The 25,426-nt window shown below is 49.4% G+C and overlaps 1 protein-coding gene across 1 annotated transcript in view; it reads left to right on the top strand.

The window, feature by feature from the left end:
• The window catches only part of LOC120908534 (nuclear receptor subfamily 2 group F member 1-B), a 78,744-nt gene that overhangs the window by 27,616 nt on the left and 25,702 nt on the right, over nucleotides 1-25,426 (top strand). Inside the window, exon 3 of the mRNA XM_040319649.1 lies at nucleotides 12,621-13,163. Coding sequence (XP_040175583.1) covers nucleotides 12,621-13,163 — 543 coding nt within the window. The remainder of the gene's footprint in view (nucleotides 1-12,620; nucleotides 13,164-25,426) is intronic.

Raw genomic sequence — 25,426 nt, 5'->3', positions numbered from 1 at the left:
TTCCTGCTTGCTTGCCTCCTAAATATCCAGCCAGCGTTCCGTCCCGTTTTCCCAAATGCATTGTAAACCTCATCATCATGCGGGTTAATCCACCGGACGCACCATCGACCTTGGGCTGTGCGTGTGTGTTTTGTTAAAGAAAAGTGACGATTATAAGCCAAAAAAAAAACCCCGGGCCTCCACTGTTTAAATGATCCCTCTCCTCGCACTTCGGGAAGCTGCCTGTTTGTGAGCTAATGTGATTAATCTTCACCTTTTTTCAGTTGGGCATTCGGCGTCTCGTATTCGCCCCTTCCTGTGTGTATTACACACGTTGACACAGCATCACCTTGCCTTTCGCTAAAGGTCCTTTAGGTTTTGAGGGAGAGTTTTTTTTATTATTTGCTGGCTTCTTCCTGGAGCGCTTCCGAGTTGTGCTCACTCCGAGAAAGGCCCTCCGGGGGTAGCCTATTTAAACATCATTTAGCGCACGGAACGGCGGTAGGCGCCTCAAACGGGGCGAAAAAAAAAACGATACACAAAAACGTGTTAGTTTTAATGCTAACAAAAGGAGAAGAATGGGCGAATAAATGGTTGTTGAATGTACCGAGCATACACGAACAACGAGAAAAAAGCCTCCAAAAGGCCCACTTTTTTAGCGTTTGCTACATTTCATGGACCAACAACAGACCGGCTTTTTCTTGCCACCCTGAGCAGCAACACGATGTTCGGTTTGTTGGCTGCGCAAACTCTGGCATCTGCCTGTGCTTTCTTTGTTCTGACACGCGTGTTCTGACGCAAAGAACCATAATGATGGTCGTGTGAGTGTGTGTCTACACAATCCACCTACTAATGCTTCTTGCTCTCCACTAACATCTTCCCTTCGCTTATCGTATCAGGTGGAAAACAGAAGAAGCAACAACAAAAAAACGATGCTGCACAACCAATTCTATCTCGCACACGCGGGGCACTATCTAAACGTCACTTGCAGTGCAGCGATCGTCCAACATTGTTGAGCGTAGTGCCTAATCGGTAACGGAGCTGTAGTATAAATTAATCAGTTGCAGCGGGAGCGAAACCCTGCGTTCGGAAGGGTGAAGTACACATCGCTTGCCACCAGTTCGATAAGCGTAACATCCTCGCGCAGTAAAACCACTCGCATGGCTGCGGATCGCTTCAAGAAGATCACCACACCCTCGGTACCGTACTGGATGCGGCTTGCCTGTTTGCGTGTGTGTGTGTACGTTCTTGCGCTGTTGTGGCCAAGAGTTCAACGGCAAGCCGGTTGGGCAGTTGTTCCAATTTTATTTATGACTTCTTGGATGGCGGGATGGATGTGTCTTCGCTTCGGCTTCGGCTTTGGTCAGTTTTCCCAGGCCTGGTTTCTGCACAGTTTGGTTATCGGTGGTGTGTGTGTGTGTGTGTGTGTGTGTGCGTGGAGCGATTTTTATCATCTTGAACCTTCTCTTTCGAGAAGTGAGCATATTTGCGTGAAGTGGTCGTTTTTTTGCTCTTTGTGCTGTGTGCACTTTTGCTTTCGCATCTTTCCCCATGCCCGAAAGGTATCTGGCTCGCGCGCGCTCGCATCCCTCAAGACAGATAACTTATCGCACGTGATGATGTGAAAAGTATATCACGATCGTGGCGGCAAAATGGGAAGTTTAATTTTTGCTTCTCCCTGCACAGTGCAAGGAAATTTAGCATGCTCTTCCGTTTTGACGGTTTACGAGCAAACGTATGGGGAACAGTTCACACCGGATCAGCCGGTTCCCAGGTGAACGGAAGCACCCAGTGAAGCCCCTGGGGTGGAGGTGATCGCTTGCCCGTGGTAAGGAAACCTTACCGGTAGGGTCGATGTGTGCGCCTTTCTTGACGTATCAGCCACCTTGGCTTTAAAACGACCAAAAGAATGGGCAGTAAAGAACCCGGTAGAGTATCCAATCACCCACACCGAGAGGTTTTGGTTTGACTGCATTCAACGTTTCCAAGTGCATCCTTTCTTCTCGTTCTCCTCGGGAATCCGTCGCTCCATCAACAAGAGCGATAGAGAAAGAGGGAAGCAAATGTAACAGATATATAATTATGGGTAAATTAGTCGGTATTCACCTTGCCGTAAGGCGCGATCGAGTGCAACTCCACTAAACCCGCAGTTCCCGTTCTATGCATCGCTCGTTTTTTTTTTTCGAAAAAGTTCAAGTGGTAAGGGTTGCTGCTGCTGGCTGCTGCTGCCAGAAGCTAACCCCAGCTGGGCCCTGTAGCTGCTCGAGAGGTCTTCACCGGTTCACCCTCTTCGGTACACGCGGTAAGGGTCTTGCACGATAACTCTTCACCTCGCTGCTGCTGCTGCTGCTGCTGCTCGTGTGTTGTCATGCGTTGTGTTTCCCCGTTTTGGAGCGTCGGTTTTGGAGCGATCGTTGCTGTTGCCTGTGTAGCTCGAAAATCGATTACGTCCGAACGCATCGAGGTTGGGAAAGGTGCACGCGCGTGTACTGTGCCACTCAGCCCCCTGAAGGATGAGTTTTGCTGTCCGGACAAGATCGATGATCGAGTAGCGACCGGCCGGACGACTTAGACACGGCTAGGGCTGCGTTTGCTGGTGCGTTGCTTGCTGCAGATGGAAGAAGGCCCCCTGTCCTTCGGGTCGCACAGCTTGGCGCATTTTCCGCGCCAGCAAGCGCGGGCATGGGCTTGGAGCAAAACCTAACGTGGTATGGAGGCGTTCGAACACGAGCGTAGTTTTGGATCGCAGCCACCACGGTAAACAATGCGGCAAGTGTTTTGATTGATGCCTTTTCGTCTCCCTCCCTCCCTTCTCAGCCTCTTTCTCCTTTTTTCTTGGGGTGAGCCGGTGATGATGAGGCGATTTATTGGATATGACAATCACAGCGCCCGATAGAGAATCATGCACGAGACGGCGTTCCGTTGTAGCGTTTTTGTTTTCGATCAGACATCCCACCGTAGTGAAAGGTGACAGAATGGGGTAGTTTGACGGCAATATAGGTCGCCTTGACCTGCCCCTCCTTGCGCCCCGTGCGTCCAGTCAAAGCGCTTTCTGTAGACAAAGATGCGTAATATATTTAAGGCTTCCCTCCAAATGAAACGCTTGCGCTTCCATCCGTTACGCCACATTCCACCACCGAAATGGGGTCGTTCACATCGCGGCGTACCCTGGCGTTGGGCCCGGCACCGAAACCGGGGTCCATTGCAAGGAGAGAGAAAAATATGTTTTGTGTACCAACGCCTTGCTGCCCAATTTATCCTTCGCCGGAACCACCGGCGTTCGAAAGCAGCAGAAACCGGACAACAGATGTAACAGCAACACCCGCAACAACAATCCTGCACTTCGCAGACGCGTGAATAAGAAGAAGAAACCCATTGCTACGTGTGCTGTTAGGGGGCGGGGGGATGGAAGAATCCTTTCCCAAGCATTTTGTGCCAGCCAAGAATCGCCCGAATCGCTTAATCCGCCCCAGCCGCCGCGGGCCCACCCAAACCACCAACACCGGGGCAGAAGTTTGCCATATGGTGTAAATTCAATTTTAAGCAACTGTTGTGTGCCGTGCCCTGCTCTCGACAGTGTCCTTCCCGCCCGCCACCACTGCTGGATGCTGCATGCAGCCGAGTTGATGCGTCGTTCCTCGCGGTCTGCCGCTTCCAGTGAATCGATCCCGGTTCGGCACGGTTCTTCTGTTTTTCTTGGCGGTGTTTTTTTTTTTTTTGCTTTGCGCCCGCCATTCCCTGTTCCTAAGAAGAGAACAACAATAACAATCCTACCGAGAAATGGTGGACCAAAATGCGGCAATGGCCCGGGCGCGTAGATTGCACACCGAACTCCGTTCCACCGCCCGCGAACGCCCGTGCCCGCGCGCATATGTTACGCGAGCCGATCGCGCGCAAAACGCAAAAACGTGCAGCGCATACACAAAAAACAAATCCTTCCAACGTGCAACGGTGATGATGCTGTGGGTGATGGAAGCTTTCGGTTGTGGTTGCGTATGGGCACGGAATGTTGCACGGACGGAATTACCTGGTTTGAGTGTGTGTGTGTGCAGACGAAATTTGGTTCCACGAATTGGACAATATTTACGAGTGAGTGTGGCATAAGGGAGCAGCGCCCTTCCAGGCTCAATAAACAGTTTGCCAAGAAGTTTTGCAAATTTGTGGTAATCTAATACTTCGGGATGCGAGGTTTTCGTGGGATTGAAGTTACACGACGACCTTTATTGGTGGATGGTTGAACGTTATTGGATTCTACAGAGACTGTTACATCTTAAATTAAAGGATAAAAGTGTGATGAGTTGCAGCCCAGCTGCCGGCCCGGGAGGAAGAACCCGATTGGAAGTCACCGTGGTGACGTTTGCCCTTTAACTCCACTACCTGACAGCTTTGGCATCATTAATCACTCAATAAATCACCTCAAACCCGACTTTTCCCACGTCCCCGGGTACGTCTGCCTTACCGTTGCCCGGGCAAAAAAAAGAGCTTCACTAGATCCTTTCCTCCCAGAGTATGTGTATGTGTGTGTGTATGTCTCCTGTACTAATTGATTCAATTACATCGCGTGATTAATGATACGCGAACATTATTAAAGCAATCCTCTGGTCTCCTCCTCTCCCTCGACACACACTGTAAGATGCTTTCTACACGCACAAGACATGCCAGAAATCAGATCTCACTCCAGTTACAAGTTCCTGCAATTGTAAGTGTAACTCTAGAACCATCTCTTCCGCAAACCGACCCGTAGCATTGTTTGTACCTTTGTGTTCGCCAAAATCGGTCTCTATGCTCGGAGTGCTTTCACTTAACGGGCGTACACCACCACCACCCCACACAACGGCATAACGGTTTGATGGCCCGTGAAGGATGCCATGCCGGCCCAACCCAAGGGGTGATGACTATCATCAGCATCAGCATCATCATCAGCAGCACCATCACAGCCGCGCGGCAGGGCTTCCATCACTCTCGTGCCGCGAGTACGCTGCTTTTGCACGGACACAGACACACACACACAGGAGGACCGTGAGAAAATTCCTCAACTTTTATGATGCACCAAAGCTTCGTGATATGCCGGATCGCGCGAAACTGCATTGCAAGCCCCCACCCATGGCCCATGTACGCCCTGCGTCCCATCAGCAGTTGGTTGGTTTCGATCGTGCCGGAGCGTTATCCGTTTGCCCTGAATCTGGCCCGCCTGTGCTCTCTCTCTCTCTCTCTCTCTTTCGCTCGGTGAAGATGTACCAGCTCCGATTTGGGCGGGCGAGATTGAATGCATTCCACTGCCAAAGAAAGGAAGATTACAAAAAAACTGCTGCCTTCCGATAATGACACTGTTTGACCGCGTTGCAAACGGAGGCTACGGTTCGGGGGAAAACGGGTCATTCCTTTTAACTATGAAGGTTTAAATCTTGCATCTAACTTTTTCAACGCAACGCTAATCGAGCTATCGAGAAATTTTGCAATCATTTTATTGGTCCGGGCGACGGGGCAAAAACTGCTCACACAATCAACCGTAATCGATAGGGTGAGTGTGCTTTATGGTGGCAGTTTAATGGCCGTTAGACGGTTACAGGTCAGCAGCGCTTATCTGACACTGTTTCTGCACCGCGGCGCAACCGTTCGGGTGGGAGAGGTTAGAGTGTAACTTCCTAACCTGCATCGATAAATAGAACCCCAACCAAAAAGGGCTGGGAAACGGGGGAAGATACAAGCCACAGGCCGTTACGGGCGAATTCTATTCAGAAAGATAAAAACCACATCCCACCAGCAATGCACTGATTGCAACTGCAACTGTGCAGGGTCATCGAGGGGTGCCTTTCGTTCGACTTCACATATAGCTTGGAAAAGCGAAGAGGGGGGTGAGGGACGAAGATGCAGCAGGGCGGAGTAACTACTACAAACGTGAGGCCCCAACCATGAGCTATTACAAATCCCAATCGCTCCGAAAGTCAGACAACAATGTGCGTCTGGCGCGCATGTACCAACAATCACCAGACCGGGCACAAACAACCACAACTACCCCACCATTGAGTGTAGAAGAGAGAGAGAGAGAGAGAGAGCGAATGTGGAGAGTTTGAAAAAAAAGACGCAGGACACACAACATAAAGCATCGATCTCACTGTAGCGGACGGCACACCGTGGCTGCGATGGGAAGAAGATGGTCAAGCACACCCGCCAGCTTGGGGAAACAGAAAACCGATAAACCCGAACAGCGCACACGCGAAAAACTCCCCCCCACTATTTGTGTGCACACATAAGGCACACACATAAGGCACACGCATCCGGGACGAGGACAGAGAGACAGAGAGAGAGCGCGCGGCGGGGCAAGGATTCGTACGCGCGAAATCAAAGCGAAGCGAGTATCGAGTAACGCGCTGGGAAGTTTATAAAGATTAACATTATTATGTATCAGATTAAAAATAAATTATAATATTTTTGCCTTCACTCAACGCCTGCCTCCGGTCGCTGCTTCTTTTGGGTGGAGCGTTTTCCGGAAAAATAAAGCAAACCATCGCCAGCCGTCCCGCCAACCATCCTTTCACCCACGGCGGGCGTACGAACAAGCAGCTGCTACTCGATGCGTCCTTTCTCCGCCGTTGCGGTCGCGGACAGATTTTTTCGGCAGATTCAAAAGCACGGAGCCCGTGGGGAAGCGAACGTTTGCACAGTGCAGTGCATATGAGCAAACGGCACAGCCCAAGACAGACGACACACACACACACACGCGGAGAAAAGCGAAGTTTAAGTTTATGCTGTGTGAAAAGATATAAATAATTCATTGCACGCCGGGGGTTTCGGGCGAATTCGCGGGTCCTTGAATTGAAACATATAAATTAGGCCAGACTCGGCACTCACCAGGAACTTGGCGAGCGGGTGTATGTGTGTGTGTATGTGTGTCTGTGGATCGACAACCACGGTCCAACGACAGATCGCGAGAATACAATCCAATCGCGATCGCAATAATATGTCCGCAGCGATCGTGCCGCGCAATGGCATTAAACGGGACGATGTGATGATGCTGCGCAAAGGGGGGGTGCTATTGCTGTGCATTATGTTTTGCGATGCAAACGAACGGGACCAGGCCCTGGTGTTATGAGACAATTGAATGAGTTGGGAAGGCTTGTTTTTTTGGTCTGTATGCCGTTATTGTTTCGATGCAAGTTTTATTCGATGTCAGCACGAGCCTGATGAGTTTATTTGATTTTCTCGTCGTTAACGTATAATGAGAATGGTTCGACAGAGGGGAGAGAGAGACAGAGAGAAAGGGAGAAATCATATCAAATTATGCTTATTGCTCTTTCTCCGCCTTTACCTTGCCATTGCTTCCACTTCACTCCCATCTGTTGGTGATAAATTCCAACATCCATTAAAGAGTTGTAGAGGTAATGGAGTACTTCAATACAAACAGACAACAAGGAATCATCTGACGGCACGAGGCGTTGGCCACGTTGTAGCAAAGAAAAGACACCGACATTTTTGGCGCACATGATGCGCACTACCGACAGCATCATTTGTACACTACATTCCGTCCGTATCTACAAACATATAAAATTTAATGTGCTTTCCACTGCTACTGCAACGCAAACAATCGCGCAACATTAAAACCGCTTATCTTGTTTTCCCCGTAGCTCAAGCACGATGCTTCGATACGATGCGTCTGAGTGAGAGTTACTTTCCGAAACTGGGAGTCAGATTTTCGGTACCCATTTTCACCAGGACGACAGGGGGAAAAACAATGGGGAAATACACAAAGACACAAGATGCTGTCCATAAATTATACAGCGCGATACGACCAGGGGTGGTAAAACTGGAGCGAGAGAGCACTTACTCTCGTCCACTGCAGTTTTGGCTGAAGAATGGATGGTGTTACTTGCTTCCTTTTCCTTCCTTACGGGGGAAAGGTTTGTACTCGCTAACAGGCAGGTGCGTCTGTTTTTCCAGGAAGAAAAAAAAATGGAAAATCTGGAACCGGCTAATGTCTTTTTAAACTACGACAATTGCCAGTTCGTATAGCTATCTAAAGGCGCAAAACCACCCTTCTTACAGCCCAAAAGTACCAAGGATCATCAAACTCCACTTTTGGGAAATTGTCTTAAAAAAAAAGTTGGCGTTGAAAAACCGCAACCAAAAGGCTCAACCGTCGCAGTAACTGCCCCCTCCGCCCTTTGGAAGAAATCGTGGTTATTTTTAGGCGGTAATGAACCTTTTCTTATCTACCATCTTACCGGAGGGACATGACGCGGTGACTCGCTGGCTGGCTTGCTGGCTGACTGGTTGCTGTTCCGCTGACAAACGGATTACGAATTTTCCGAACACAAAACAACAACAAAAAGCGGCTTGCAAGTAATGCACCGCTCTGCCTTTTATTCCTTCAGTATTCGTAAACGACCGTGAAGAATTGATTGAAATCACGTACCCGGCGTGAAACCAGAGCAAAAGAATGTCCGGATACATTTCTCTCGTTTGCCTTTCCTTGCTTAAAGTGGCGATGGCTCGTTACGTGCGGGTGTGACGCACCATGCTGACGAGTGCCAGCCCAGAAGTGAAAGACGTCCGCCCGGTTCCGTACACACAGAGCACAAATAAAATCGATTCCATAAGCATGATTGGCAAAACAAGGCGCTCGATGCGGTGTCTGGTGCGGTTTTGTGGTCAGAAAATTTCCCCTTTCGACAGCCAGGAGTCATTACGTTACCACCACCGTTCGACACCTTGGCGCAGTTAGGGCAAATTGGAAAATTTCGCATAATCCATCAGTGCAGTGCATTGGAGTGACGGACCGTTGGGACAGTACAAAGCTGCCGACGAGAAGCCGGCACCGGGCGTGTTACGTTGTTCAAGAACGCGTCCAAATTGATTCCGTGCAGCGCTGTGCGATGAGGGAAGGTGCAAATTGGGTCCATTTGGGGTCGATTAGGGAAATTCAATTGGGTTAGTGAGCTCTTCTTTTTTTTTTTTTGCTTCACAACGAGCTGCACGCTTCAACGGTTCCAGAATTGGATCACCAGTACGTGACATGATTTGCAACATTGTGTGAGTAATTTCATCGGTAAATGATTACCATGGAACCACTCCAAGGATTTTACGATTTTAAACATGAAATAATACTATTTCCTGTTCTCAAAAATGAGTAAATCTCTGCAAAAAGACCATTGAACAAAGAATGGACAAATTAAACCTCACAGTGCTCAAAGATCAATTCCATTTTGGGAAGATTTGGAACAAATCGTGAGTGTTAACGACAGCTGCCAGTAGCGAGTTAACAATTAATTACTTGCACGCACTTTTACAGCGCTGCGATTACATCGTAAAACGTTCCTCCATGTTTGAGCCAGCCGCACTACTGTGCCGGTTCTCGGTAAAACACTCGCTACCTGTTGCATTCGCTAGTTTGTCATAAATTTTCCATCAGGAAAAGCCCATGATCGCGATGCTGAAGCGAAAAAAGGAGCAAGGGTCACCAACCGGTGACAATTTATATTAAATGCTTTGACCCTTTTATCTAAATCATTTCTGTTTTCCGCTCCCGAATTGCAATTGCTTCTCTACAAGCGGTAGAAGAAATTTATGTATTTTCAATTGACAACGACACCGCGCTGGATTTTCCCATTTTTTAGGAGTAATTTCACCAGGAGTAGCAGCAACCAATGCAATCGATCGACAGTTTTTTTTTACATGACAAACCATACCCATTTCACCGGACCGGAAAAGTGGTTTCCAGCTTCAGCGTTCAGACCTTTTCCATCGATAACTATCGGGAAATGGGTGGCGCAAAAAAAGTTCCATTTTCATTCACACCATATTATATGGCAAGTGAGACGTAGAAAAAATACACGTCAGGCACACAAATTCAGTGAATACTTTTAAATATAAAAAAGTCAACGCAACATGGACATCATATTGCCGGTTCCCTGTGCATCCGGTTCCGTTAGTTGAAATGATTTTTTCCTCCTCTATCTCTTCACTGCACAAATGGAACAGGATGTTCCGTTCACTAGGTGCATTACAGCTCAACTGAAGCTGCAAAAAAGCGCATCCGATGTTGGGGAAAAGATAGTACGGATAGGAAGTAACCGCAATAGTTTTCCGAGCCCTGGAACGCCGGTAAAATGGTGACAACGAGCGCCGACACTCTGCCGGGCGGAAACAGGCCCACTCTGAAAGACTCGTGGGCTTGCAAAACGTGTAAAAAAAATGTTAACGTTTAAATAGGAAACATTATAAAAACGATCGCCTAGCAGACGCTTATCAAAGCGAGTGAAGCCGGCCTGCCAAACCAAACCAAACGGGCTACAAATCAAGCCATAGATCTTGTTAATTTAATTTTCCAAACTCTTTCTTCCGCACCGACGTCTTCCCGCTTCGTGGGAGAAAATGCCATTAAACGATTAGCACGGCAGAGGCAATTGTAGTTGTGCCTTTCCTCGTCCGATGTTACAACAGCGTCTGATGCGCATATGCAGCAGCCCCAATCGCTTCATTTTGCCGTTTCTCGCAGCGCACTGCATTACTGCTCGAAACGAAAAAAAGATGGAAAAAACAAAAGCCCATCCCCTAGTGTGCCATACTGGAGGACCTCAACCATCGCGATCGCAGATCTGGGGAGGGAAGGAAAACACAGGTTCCTGCCTCCTGCACCATGTACTGCATCTCGCGTGCGCGCCCGCGCGCTAAGATTTATTGGCTATTTTATTTCATTTTAAATAGCATTAATAATCGATGCTCGCGAGTGTGTTAACATGCAGCAGAACAATAATAACCCTTGTCTTTGCACACCTTTGCATCTTTTGCAAAAACGGAACGGTTTGTCCGGTGCACGGTGAAAGCTCGCAGTACCAGGTGCCTGGTGTGTGGTGCCGTTTTTCGCCTGCCCTCCACAAACACCCACCCGCCGATGGGGGGCATAAAAAAATACAAAAACAAAAAAAGCAGATGATGCCCCTACTATCGTTGTTCGCTTGCGCATCTCTTGTGGTTGTGCATTTTGTTATTGGTTTACGTCGGCCGTCGGCGGTAATGATGGAGCAAACTACCACCATCCACGACCACCATTTTTTTGTGTGTGCACTAGCCCTAGCTTAATTATCTGATTTATGCCGACCCGGGCAGGGACTCACTAGGGCTTGAGGCGCTCAAGATTCGCCCGACGGTACGATCGTTTACGAACAGGGCTTAGTGTGCACACAGTGTGGGCGCGATGCTGCTGCCCACTTACACAAACGGCTGCCGGCTGCACTTTAACGCTCACCAATGCATTCGATTCAATTACCATAACGCTTATCGCGGCCGGTTAATATTTGAGCCCCGCAGGACCTGTTCAATCTCCAAACGGAGGCGGTGTTTCGTAATAAGGAGCATGTAATACCCAGCACACCCAGCAGGACCTTGGAAGGGTAAATAAATCATGTCGGTGCTATGCTTTCGAGAGCCATTTCGCAAAATCAAACCTACATGGACTGTTTACACTTACACGAATTACAAACACAAAAAAACACATTCCAATCTAGCTGAGAGGCCTTATCAAAAGCGGCCCCTGATAAGCCGTGCAACGAAATGTGGTCGATCGGGCCGGTCCATCGTGCGCCTGGGAAGGTTTTATTTAAAAAGACAATCAGCTCACTGTAGCCAGCAGTTCCGTATTGGTGCTCCTAATCAAAGTCCATTTGATAGGACCCAAGGTGGACCGTGAAGCAAGCAAGCAAAGGTAGCGGGAACCTCTTTAGGGATGTAAGGCGAGAGGAAAACTCAACAAACCAATGCCCATCGCAACAACTGCGCGATTGATGGGTCGTTTTCGCTCTCCATTTTTTCTCCCCATTTTCCTTCATGTTTCTTCCCCCCCTGGACAGTCGTTCGGACATCAAAACAAGCACCTAAGACGACGACGACAACGAAACAGACGGGTGGGAGGGTAGCAGCACTCAATGACAGTAATAATCATAAATAATTAATGCTCATTTTTTCGAAACTTCATTGTTTGCTCAACGAGCTCGCGTCCGCACCCGTGTGTGTGCGTGCTTGGTCGAACTTGGCCCGTTGTCATCGGTGGTGTGTGCGTGTGTGCGGGGAGTTAATTGTAGCCGGCAGGGTGGTGGAGGGGTGTGATGATGAAGGGTTTCAAGTGCGATATGGATGGAAAGCGGATTAACGGCGTCGGGTGCTGCTCACACACACGAACACGACATCATAATCATCGAGTACTTTGAGTTTCTCCCCTCACAACTCCTCTTTCCTCTTTTCTGAGCTGTCGTGTCCCCTTTGTGAAGGGTTTCAAGTAGGCCGATTTTCAAAACAGTACACCAACAGTACACCGGTGTGTGTTGGTGAGTGTTGTACGACTCCACTGTGTGTACTCATGCCGTTTGCCGTTTAAGTGGCCCTGACAGAAATAACGGAGCTGAAACGGAGCAAGAAAGGCCTCACACCCGGTAGGGAGGGGGGTTACTTGCCTGATGAATATTTAAATTCTTGGATGCTTTAAAGAAAACGAAATTGAATTACAATTGCACATCCACTACTGCAACCCCAACGACACACTGCTAGAACTGCTGTTGGTGTGAGGTTCTGGTGTTATCCGCCCAACAGAGGGCGCTTTACGGAGCAAACTAACGTTTTTTTTCTTCTCTCTCTTTCTCTTCCGACAGCCGTCCAGCGAGGTCGAGTTCCACCGTCCCAACCGCCGGGCATACCGTACGGCCAGTACTCGATACCAAACGGTGACACCGTGACCGGGTTCAACGGTCACTCGTACCTTAGTTCCTACATTTCGCTGCTGCTGCGGGCGGAACCGTACCCCACCTCCCGGTACGGCCAGTGCATGCAGACGAACAACATCATGGGCATCGACAACATCTGCGAGCTGGCCGCCCGGCTACTGTTCTCCGCGGTCGAGTGGGCCCGCAACATACCCTTCTTTCCGGATCTCCAGGTCACCGACCAGGTGGCCCTGCTGCGGCTCGTCTGGTCCGAGCTGTTCGTGCTGAACGCGTCCCAGTGCTCGATGCCGCTGCACGTCGCCCCGCTGCTGGCGGCGGCCGGCCTGCACGCATCCCCGATGGCCGCCGACCGGGTGGTCGCCTTCATGGACCACATCCGGATATTCCAGGAGCAGGTGGAAAAGCTGAAGGCGCTCCACGTCGACTCGGCCGAGTACTCCTGCCTGAAGGCGATCGTCCTCTTTACCACAGGTAAATTGCTGGACAGTCTCTTCGGGGACGTTCATGCGCTGCTTGCCAGCACCAGCACCCAGCTGCACACGCTCCAGTCCGAGCCGGACGTGATGCATCTGGTGCAGGTGCACCTGTACCGCACGGCCACCAATGCTACCTCCATCTCCAACTCCACCTCCGGCATCACTTCCGGGGGCCACAATACCTCTGGTCGAAGTGCCGGCTCACCTAACAGCTCGCTGAGCACGCTTAACAGCTCGAGCGGTAACTCCTCACTAACCTCCTCCACGTCGATGGTGTCCAACTCGGGTCAGGCCGGGGACGTCCACGGTGGTCCGACCGTAGTAGCGTCGTCCTCGATCGCGTCTCCTTCGGTGACGACTACGACATCGGCCACTGCTGGCAACGTCCCTCGTCCACGGCCGAGGTGAACACCACCACCGCCCATAACACCAACCATAACAACAACAATAATAATGATCTGAAAACCATTAACCACAACCTAAACACACAGTCCAGCGGTGCTGGCAGTAGTAGTTCCGCGGCACCCAGCGTAAGTTCGCCCTCGCTCGTGGCGGCCGGCGTTGGCGCACTGTTCGGCAGCAATGCGCAGTCGAAGACGCCACCGCTGCCCCTGTTCAGCTTCCATCAGAACACACCGAACCGCTCGTACCACGGCACGCTCGACGACTTTGTCAATCTGAGCAGCAGCAGCCCGTACGGAGTCGGTTCGTCCGCGTTCTCGTCCAGCTTCGGCTCGAGCGGTATCTTCAGCCCGTACGGTGGCGGTAGCTTGCAGGGTCCGGTGCCATCGGCCGGCCCGAAGTATCTTAGCCACGGTGGGACCGGCTCGGACTACTCCAAGTTCTCCCCGTACAGCCCGTGGAGTAGACGATAGTGAGGGAAGGGGTATTCTGCATGCACGCTGATATGATCTTTCGACTGATCGCTCACTCGCTGTACGGCAAAGGTGAACTCACTCGAAACACCATATCACCGGGACCAATAGTGAGATGCGACCCTGTGCCGCCTAGTGATGTAACTTAATAGTTTGCTCGTACCGTCTAAGTCCCTGTCTAGCCTGTAGTTGTATGTACCTGTACAGAGATAAGCGCCAACGAATTGTATCAGTATTTGTTACCAAGAAAAGGCAACTTCCCAGTTGCACCTGTATCTGTAGCTGTCTAGTATTATGTTAGCCCTATAGTTTCGCCCTAGTTTCGCCCGCGATCGGTATAGTTAAGCTTATTTATTTAACTTATTTTCGCCACCCTGTCTTACTGTATAAGCGTTGGTTATGTAGATTCGTAAGTTCCTCTGCGTGTTATATCTGGTCTTCTCTAGCTTCCCTAGCGCTGCGTGGTGTTGTTCGCCCGCGTCCCCCACGTCGGCCGCACAGGATTTTGGGATTGGATTGGAGACTCGCGGCCAGAAGAGTAGTGTGACAAATAAATGCGATTTCCGTTTTAGCAAAAGTAAAAACCCGTTCCCTGTGTATGTTTCTGCTGTTCTCTAGTTCGTTGATGCTGTCGAAAATTGAAGTCGTTGTCTTCATCGTCGTCGTCGTCTGAGCCAGATAGAGTATTCCGCGGTAGTAGTAGAGGTTTTTTTTGGTGTTCTTCAGTATTCCTTCTGTAGTGTGTAGTGTCCTTCTCCTTGAGGGTTTGTTGTATGCGCTATGCGCTTCCCGCATTCTTCGCTTGTCGCAATCGGGCATGATTCAATCGTTCCAATCGTCACTCGTCAGAATTTGTGTCGCAATCAGTCTTTCCGAGGTTCTTCCCCGCTGAGGCGCGTTTGTGTGTGTCTGTGTGTATCTTTCGTGCATGTTTCGCTGGCCGTAGGATGTGTAGATTGGATTAGGTTGTACATTGCTCCTCGAGAATTTCCCCCGTACATTTCTTGCCTTTTCGAGTGACACTCGCGCACACACACGCACCAGACGGATCCGCGGATCCAGCGACGTGTTGAGGCGTCACATACTCCAAATTCCAACGCCATCGTTTCCCGGTAAAACCGGGCGACAAAGGAAAAAGAAATGCATTGCACATTATGCACGACGAATTCGCATGCCCTTGTCTCTTCTTGTGTTTTACCCCCCCACCGGTTCGGATAACATTCTAACTTCCCGGTGAAACCTGCCTCATCACAGCAAACCCCCGGAGAGAAGAAGATGTGGCCGTTTGGCGCAACGGAATCACAATCGGACGCAGCAACAACGACACCAGACCCGGTGTGTTTGTGTCGCGAGGAATTGCTTCGCTTCCTCTTGAAAGATTTCGTGTTGTTTGCTTTGTACTTGGTGGGTACAGGGTTTCTACGGCGCACTCTCCAAACGATCGCACCGCAACGGTGTGCATCAGTAGTACCACACGGTCCCACAAGATGGAAGATGTGAAGTGAAACAAACGCAAAACATGAATTCATGTCTCGTGCATTTTCATCTTCATCATCATCATCAACGAACGCCACACGAACGTCGAGCTGTGGCAAAGCGCCGCCGTTTCGTGACGTACCTGGCCGTCACTCCGTCGGAGCGTACCCATCTGACAATCTTCCTCGAGAGCGCGTGAAGGTAGCTGGCAGTAGCAACTATTGCCGCTGGAGCATCTTCTAGCGTTCAAACGGGGGAGGGGAACTGGTGCATAAATAAAGCGTACGGTACGGTACACGTCGGAGAGAGAGAGAGAGAACAGAAAAAACGGAAGGATCTCGGTTTCAGATTAGAGAGACCATGACCATGAACGTACCACTCCGTTTTCTTTTCATTTCGAATGCTGCGCTTCGAGCCAACGCCTCCGCCGCCACGTCTTTTGCCGGTAGTCCTTTGGAGATGGTGATGGTGCCGTTCGTCGACCAGGCGACTCAACCAAACCACTGGGAAGAGGTCAGTGAGATGGCCCTTTCGGGTGCACATCGCCCGGGGGATGCTACCACCACCCTTTACGACACGGGTGTGAAGCTCTGTCGACTCTGAGCGCTTCACGCGAACTGATCATTCCACAAGCTGCTAATGGATCGCCGGTGCCGATCCTGCTGGATGCATGTTTCGCGGAAATTAAATTGAAATAATTTCACAACAAATAACACACAGAGACTGACCCGCGCGCCCGCATTCGTGCCAAGATGTTACGACTCTTGGCGCCTTGGCTTGAGCGAAAAACCACGAGGAACCGAATCCGGCCGGAGGTTGGTGCACGTTTCCGAAACCGAGCGCTTATCGGGATAGGGATAAATTAGCGATGTTTACAAGAGCTGTAATGTACCAATTCGGAGGGCGATGTGTGTTTGGTTTTGTTGTGCTCCCGCTTGGTGGAAAGTGAAGCGCACGGAACGGATTTTCAGTTCAGCATGTCTGATTTACGATTTCCCATACCCGACACAAACGCTCGATGTTGTGCCTCACATGGCCAAACTGTGCAGAAAAAGTAAAAGAGCTTGAGAGGATTTTTCTTTAATTCATGTTCGATTTTACCCGCCAACTCATTAAGTTTGTCGCTTCCAGTCCGTGCTGTGCTGTATTATTTATAGCCATCACCACGATTCCGCCAGTAAAACGCCATTGCCGGGGCCAAAACATTATCGATCTTTAAAAACTCGCAAACCATCCGCAACGATCTATTCGTACGGTGTTTCTTTTTTTTACCACCACGCGTGTGTGGTAGCAACAGACATCATAAAAAAGCATTCAAATAGAGCAGGGCAGCAAGGCAGAAAAGAAAGCAAAACTCCTTCCATCGCCACCGCCAGTGCGCGCTGAGGGCCAATAAATAAAGTCCACCAAAGCGCAAGAATTATTGTAAATCAATTTCTTCCGCTCAATAAATTTCCAGCCCCAAAACCCCCCTCCCACCCCACAGCACATGTGTGGTTTTCCGAGTCCCGGTTTAAAGTTGGTATGTGACACTCACTCACTCCCCCAAAAGCATTCGGGATTTTTTGTCGAGTCTTTCTTTTTGGTTTACGTTTCCGATTGTGCACCTCGATTGGAGTTCCTTACCGTTTTCTTTGCCTGTGCGGTCGGCACATTTTCAACAAGATTGAATTCACCGCGTATGACTTCCTCGCGGAGGAGAATGCACCGCCCGTCCCGTCCTTCAACGGTTCCCGTCTTTCCACGGACGCGATTAAATCATGCGAATAGATCAAACGACAAACCGGGACAAGCATGGCACATGTTTGGAAGCGAATTCTTTAAATTCCTCCAAAACGTGTGTACGGTGCGGATTGCATCCAGCGGAATGTGTCCGACGGTGCTGGTTCGCCAGAAAACAACTGTCGCTGAAGATAGATGCCAAACATCTGTAAGATAGTGCGCACTGTCGGACAGCAAAAAAAAATACATCCCGGAAGAGGCATTGTCACGTGCTTCACGTACGGGCGATAAATTTCCACGAGTATCCCCCGAATCCGACCAGCGGCAAGATCGCAAGGTCGAATCTTTTGGATGGCAACAGCAGCAGCCTGGGCCTGCCGTCGAGATTAATTAGAATGCACAAAGGTATAATCCGAATGGGAATGTGTTACACAAATTGATTCCCCGTTTTATCTTACCCAGACAAAGGGACGGCCACTACGACACACACACATACACCGGAAACATTACGATCGGATATGGTTGTCGAAAAGTTTGTCGTCTATCTTGTCGTCTAACCTCTAAGCCGAAGCGTACCTGAGTGCGCTGAGATTGTGCTCTTGTCGGGTGAGGAAAAGGTATGGATAAAGTTTTCACCATTTCACTAGCCCCGTGCCAGTAGTTCGACACTAATACATTAAATTGTTTGCACAGTGGGTCGTTCCTAGATGTGTCCCACTCCTTCCGCTAGCTAGCCACTGTTTGCCCACTCTTATCCAGTCAACTAATCTTCGACCTCCGGTCCTAAAACCCCCAAATGGAAAGCAACAGCACCAGAATGGTGCCTTTATCTTGTACTAATTCCTAACACCACCCGCCATCGTTTTGGCATAAGGGAAGGCGCCTACAAAAGACCGCAAAAGGATCCTTAGCCAGCCACGGAGGAAGGGCTAAATTTACATATCAAAAACTAATGCTACACAAACAGAAAACAATGGGTGTCACTTACAAACAAACCCGAAGCTCAAAGGTTACACTCCGTTTGTCTTTTTTGGGAACAAAAAAAGGGGTAGCAGAGGAGGGAGGCGCTCCACAACAATAAGCGGTGTGTCCCGCTCGGCTATTTTGACTTAATTTAATATCGTCACACAAACCACCACCTCCCCCCACACCCCCCTTCACCCAAACAGTGGAAGGTGTTACACTAACCTCTGCCATTGGTGCCATTGTTGCCTGGCGGTTCTGACGATTCTTGGCTGCGTGCCTTTTCCAGTGAGCGAGATATTCCTCAATTTCCTCCCCCGGGAAATGTCAATTTCCTGTGCCCGTGACGGGGCTGACATTTTCGACAGCCGTACAGGCTATATTACAGGCGCTACAAAAACGCATTCCTGTCTTGTTGCGTTTACGGCGACCGTGACCGGAACGAACCGTGGCTGACACTTGCTAGTGCACAGTAGCAAAACACAACGAGAAGCGCAGTGACATTTGCCGATTGGTTACGCTCAGTTAGAAAGGGTGTTGCCGGGGGACTGAAAACCATCCAAAAAAGCAGCAAAAATTGAAATGTTTTATTTCATTTCTAATCAACACAGTAGAAATGAAAATTTACGCTCCGTTATCTGGTGTTAAAAATTGCACGTTCATTAAGACTTTACGCACAAACGATGGAAGCTCAGGGGGGAAAAAAATAACCACAACATAACCACCGCCACCAAAAAAACAACAACATACAAATAAACCTTTTACAACTTAACCCAACGCCAGGGATGATCCGAATCACCACAAACATCCACCATCGCCATCACCACCGATTAATGGCATAAATAATCAACCCCAGGGCGCAAAACCCTTTTTCGGTCGGATTTTTGCCAGCTGCGGCCTACCGACACCGACCCCGTGTTTCAGCCAAACCACCCTCTGCCTGCGGTTTCCACCAGTATTGAGTGGGCCAGTAAGCCAGTAAGAGCGGTCGCACACGCATAACAACGCCATACCAACAATCAACATTTATCTCTCTCGCCAACCCTTTTGCCGGGTTGGAAAACATAATTTACATACCCCCGAAACAGTACGAACTTCCCTAAACATTGCTACTTGCCCTTCGATGGGAGGAAAGGTGGGGAAGGGATTTTCCATCCCACTCTCAACACTTCCGGCGGCATCCGGACAAGCATCCTGGGTACAAATGGTCGGCACACGACCACGACACTTGCTGCCATTTAGCACCTTTCGCTGCCGTAGCGGTCGTTGTGGTTTCCGTCGTGTCCAGTGGCGAAAGGCGGAGGCGATAAGGCATAAAGTGTCCGTTTGACCGAACCAACAGCAACAAAAAACAGCCATTGGGGGAACAATATGGGAACTGGGAAGGACTTGGAGCAGCATCCGAGCAGCGAACAGCGCGGAGGTTAATCCTACACCACAGCAACTTGTCGCCTCGCGGAGTGTGTATATATATTTTAATTATCATTTCATTCACTTCGCACAATAAAAAGGTTAATTATCGCTTAGCGAAAAACAAAAAAAAAACTCTCGCGTGCAAGGTGTGGGCTGTGAGAGCAATTGAAATGCTCTTGTCGGCCTGTATTGTTTGGTGACACGTGCGCAGGAGGGAACGTGCGCCAGGAACTCCTCGTGACCCTATTGTTTGCTCGCCTACCAGCCTTCCAGCACGGCAAATCTCTGCAATTAAAGAGTTTTTGCGCACCAAAGGCGCACCACTGTTGACTGTAGAACGTAAACCAGCAACACCTTAGCTGATTGTAGCCTTGAAAAGGAAAAAGCATCCCTCAGCCTCGGTGCTGTGCGATAGGGTGTGCTGAGGGTGCAAACCAAAAAAAAAGATGTGTCAATATCAACCTGTGCAACTCGTTCCCCTCCACAGGATTAAACCCTCTTCACAAGCATCCAGAACGCTTCACACACTTTGTACAGGTCCGCACAATTACGCATTATAAAATTACGCTAAAAATAAGGTGCGAAAGGTCGCTCCATGGTGGTGGATTAAGTCCACCACGGTTCCCGCGCTGCGCTTTCGCTGCGTACGAATGCGTTAACGATGCAGCTTCAGCGGGGTGTAGATAGGCGCATTAACGCCGTAAAGCATAATCATCATCATAACAATAAACCCGATCGGGGAAAATTATAAATACAAGTAAATTGCGCGCCTAGATAATAAAGTCTGCTAGTTTATCGCGCCGGCTTGCACATGAGCGGACATTTGGCTCGGGCTACGGGAAACCATCCGCTTGCAAATTTGCCAATCAATTGGAAACTGCGTGCGATATATGACAAGATACCGGTGTGAGTTGAGTGGAAAACTGTTCGCTCATTACCGCAATTTGACCCACTTTTCGGGGTGCTGCGTTTGATAGTGCCATTGGATCGTCTCTTTAAACTTCACACTTTGGCACCACATTCCGCGTAGCAATAGACAAGGGGCCGTGTTTTAGTATCACAACGTTTCCACACATTTCCGGTGGCACTAGGACCCCGTGTAATGTGCACTAAGTCCCCGGGAATTACAACGCAAGCTCAAGCAGGGAGAGCTGTTTTCACGCCATCGAACCACGCTAGACACAATGTCTAACCCGGAAGTAACCTATTTACATCGAGCAGGGTCACGAAAGGCCACAGCAGAAGTCCTACCGAGGGAGCAAGACAGAGAGACATTGTAGGAAGCATCCTCGGCGTAACCTGACACGATCGATTTTAATCCAGGAAAATATCTCCCAGCAGCGTCGTTGTAAAGCTCGCAGACGACAAATCGATCGTTATGTATTTCCGCTTTGTGGTCCGTGCTTAGCTGCGTGTGGGGCTGCTGAAAAGTTTACCTTTTTTTTAGAAGCTTAAAACACGCAGCTAATCACATTACGGCACAAGTGGGACAGCAACAACACTAGCAACGCACAGCGACGCTCAAGTACTTCCTTCCTGCGGTAGAGGCCACTTGACGGGGACCGGTGCACAACCAGCCAAGCAAGTGCTGACCTCACCGTCCCACCGTCGTTGTCGGCTGCGACAACCAAAACCTTCGCACGGCCATACACACACACAGTACCTCACCCCAATACTTTGCCAAGGGTCAGCGCTGTTCCATCCCGGCTGTTCGACGATACGGCTCTCCCGAAACTAAACAAAACACAGCCCACCCCATCGCCCTCTAACCTAACCTTAATCACCTTAACTATAATAAAATAGAATAATCCTCACGGTGCGCCACAGCACCACACAGCGCACAGGTACCGGTTCCGGATTTTCCGGATCGCGCTATCGGTTGATCGGTGGATGGTGTGGACTGCGAAAACCAAGCGTGGCAAGCGGAGAGCCTCGTGGCTAAGCGCTTTAGCGCGCCGGCGAACAAACAACCGCCGAATGGCCGGTTACCGCGTCCTTTTCGTGGGTAGAGCGGGGTGCAGTTTTGGATGGACTAAAATCAACAAAATCTCATCCACCCTCCGTGTGTGTGTGTGCGAGTGAGAAAACAAAGTAGCAAAAGGGAGTAGGTTGGTTCCGCCTGCCAAACAACACGGCGTTCGAATTTCGGTAGTAAGTTCGCCTCGTTTATTTACCGGTCGCCGGCATCCGGTATCCGATACCGAGCCACTTTCAACCTGCCGGCGTCGATATCGATGTCTCTCGATTGGCCAGAACGAAGAAAACAGGCCTAACAATAAACAAACCGGCAGATCCACCGCCAAAACGCGCGCCGGACCCTTTCATGCCAGCCGATTCACGGCCGGAGTAGTTTCTGGTGTTTGCATGCGGGCGCCGACCGCCGATCGTACGGTGCCGACCTCAACACACAACCGTGTCGTGAACTGTGGGGGCAACAAACACACACACACATGCACGTGAACGCGAGAATGCGCCAAAAACACAGCGCTGTGTGTATGTCGGCACCACCACAAACAACACTGTACTGAGTGGGAAAAATAATCCTTCGTAAGCCATATGATTAATTTTTCCATGCCATGCAGGTTTTCCATTACATTCCCTGTGCGGGCGTAGTGAGTTCAGTTCCGGTGGGCGGGAAAAACAATAGACCGAAGCGTCCCGGACGCTTATGGTTGGGATTTTCCTTCCATATTCCAGAAACAATAACAAACCTCTATCGGCCAGTTTTGGGGCAGATTGGAAAAGCGCATTTGAGGATTCAGCATGCGTAACGGTTCCAACCGTTCGAGGTTGGCCATTGACCGAGGAAAATGTATTCGATGGATGGTAGGACGGTCGGTCTGTTGTGCTGGAATGGGTTTGTTGGAAAATACACACAGACACATTGCTACATTTACTGCTGGGTTACTGCACTGTTTGTCATTATTCCACTGTGGTGTGGAAATTAAAATTGTAGAACCTTTATCCAAATCCCACAAACATCACACCAACACACACAACCACCAAACCTACACCCAAAAATCCAAAATCCAAATAAAAACGCAAATCAAATTAAGAAGATAAACAAACATCACAATACACTGCTACACCCATTTGCTCCGAAGTGGCGGCTGCGTTAACTTTCAACCCCTTGCGTGTTTTGCGCGAATCCTTCGGGGAATCGGTTCGGGCACCTTGCGGTTTAACACAATCGAGGGGATCCAACGCACAAATTGGAAATGGAGTCACTCGCCAAAAAACGCCGGTGCTCGGTTTTTGGGCTAAACGCTACAGCGAAGCTGCCAGCGCCCCCTTGAAATGAATGAGAATATTTTGTCATTTCCGGGTGCCTACACTTCGATGTGCCCCGGGTTTCTTCCGGCGGTGCTCTTTCCTCTCTCTTCGAGATCATCCAATTTTGCGCCTCCGCCGAAGCAAACCTTTTTCCCCGCCCGTGCTGACGCGGTGCGAAGAGATGATATTTTTATTTAATTTTCAAACGGCAGAGGATATCATTATCATCACCCGCCGCACACAGAACGGGAACGGTGGTAACCCTTTTTCGCAGTGTGGCATAGCGATTCGTGTTTTTTTGTTTTTTTTTTTTTTGGCTCGTTTGCCGTTCCTATTGTGGTGAGTGAAATTTCAATTTTATCATTATGATTACACTTTGCCCATTATTTCCATCATGCGTGCAATATTATCGTGGGCTGTTGTTTACGCTCGCGCAAAGTAAAGCGAGAGTGCTCGCCGTGAAAAACACACCCTGCTTGGTGGTACAAATGTTTGTATTTACAAAAGTGCACACAGTAGAAGCAGGGGCTGTTTTTTCGCGGGCTTGGTTTCGTTCGTATCTCGGGCCTTGTTTACCGTACCGCTTTTCTGCACCGATACACGCGCGAAGAAGGAAAACATTTCCACTCCGTCGTCTCTTTTTAGTTTGCGCGCAGCGAACACCCTATTGCGGTGTTGACGACTCCCGCTTAAGAGTGGAGGGCGAGGGAAAAGATAAATTTACAATCAAATTTAATTCCAGCTAGATGGATTTCAGCAAATCAAGCACCGAACAACCTCTCGGTGAATTTATACGTTTATATGTTGTGTAGTACACGTGTAGTTGTTGTTTCCTGTTTTTTTTTCTACGATACGATGGATTTAAATGGCAAAAAGCAACCACGAGAAACATCAGGAAGTTCAAAGTCGTAACCATAACAACCACTCCGCGGTACCACACGGCTCATAAACATGTAAATGAAGCATAATAGAACGATCCCCAACTCGAGGCAATAACAAAAAAAGCAGCTTAACTGCAATAAACCACTTCAACCCCAAACTAATCCCTCGTACGAGCAAGTGCAACCATAAATCATTCCCCGATGCATGCTATCTTTTCCGGTTGGATTGAATTGTCCTGCAACAAAACGGTTTCCGAAGCGGTTTATGGGAGTCGGGCTCAAGATCATGTTCCGAGGTTCGAAGCTTCCTGTGCGCCGCCCATAATCTCACCTGCCTTCTGCATTCCAATGAGGAATGCATTCAAGTAAGCAAACCAAGTTGGCAACGGCACGGTTGGAATTTCTTTTGCATTCTTCGAAGTATTGATTGATACCGTTTGGCTCGGATGCGTCTTCAATCGCACCCGCGGGTGTCACCTTTTGCCCCCGAGAGAAAGTAAGTGGAGCCGTCCCGGGGCAGCCGGGACTGTGCGTAAAGCTTATCACAGCCAGCGCGGTTAAGTTTGCCCGTAACAACAAAGCGTATTGCGATGACCCAGATGACTCAGCATGACAGCGACGTGCTTCACGCCTGGTGCCTGGTACATGTGACCAGGTGGTGGTGATGATGGAAAGTTGAACGCTACACGCCACCATCTTCCCTTGCCTGGGAGGTGCAAAATTGAATAAATCATTAATAATTAACTAATCGCGCAATATTTACACTTCATTTCGATGCTGATTTATGATGCGGCACGCCGCAGGTATCGCGCAAAAAAGGGAACTCCGTTTGGCAAATGATGCCCGTTTGATTGCTGGACTCTACGGACAGGGTACTGCAGAAAACGGAGCTATCGGAAACAGATGATAAACTAAGGTATGGAAAAACGAGAGACGCAGAGCGAAGGAGAGAGTAAGTGTCCACTTGCGAAGGATAACGCTTCGTGCCGTGAAAGTCATCGAACGGGGTCGGAAGGTAAATCGAAATCAGATAAAGCACGCCGGGAATGAGGAAAAGCCATCTCCAGCGTGTGCCCAGGGAATGAAGTGACTCCTGCTGGTCGGTCGTTCGGTCGTGTGACTGCAGGTTCCCAGGAGCCTCTTGGCAGTTCTCGCTGAACGGTGAAATCGATTCGGTTCGATACAGTATGGTTCTCTTTCGCTTGGTCCAGCTACTCAGGACCATCGGAATCTCCAAACATACAACCCAGGCGAGAAAAGGGAGTTACTCAAATATTTATTATTGAATAAATGAACATGACAAAAACTCCCGCTGGGCCCCCTTTCTGGAAGACATAATAAGTTTTTTTACTTCTCTTCCTTCGTATCACCGTGATGCGTGAAACGATCGACGGACTAACCAGCGTGCGCGCTCACAAAAGCCTCAAAACTGCAATTTATAAATTTTACACCTCCAAAGCAAGCAGAGGATTCCTGGCAAAGGCTCTCCCCAATCGATCCATATCTCGCACCGTTCAAACTCTGCAGCGAAGACACCGAAACTATCTCACGCGAAAATGGCTCACAAGCTTCATCGATGGACCGATCATAAATCATACTCGCGGATGGGCAGTTTGGAGTCGTCTTGCCATTGCCTCGCCGTTCCTTCCTACTGG

This window comes from Anopheles arabiensis, chromosome 2 (genome assembly GCF_016920715.1).
Source record: "Anopheles arabiensis isolate DONGOLA chromosome 2, AaraD3, whole genome shotgun sequence".
In the NCBI taxonomy this organism is placed as follows: domain Eukaryota; kingdom Metazoa; phylum Arthropoda; class Insecta; order Diptera; family Culicidae; genus Anopheles; species Anopheles arabiensis.
This window is presented reverse-complemented; position numbering and strand designations above follow the sequence as displayed.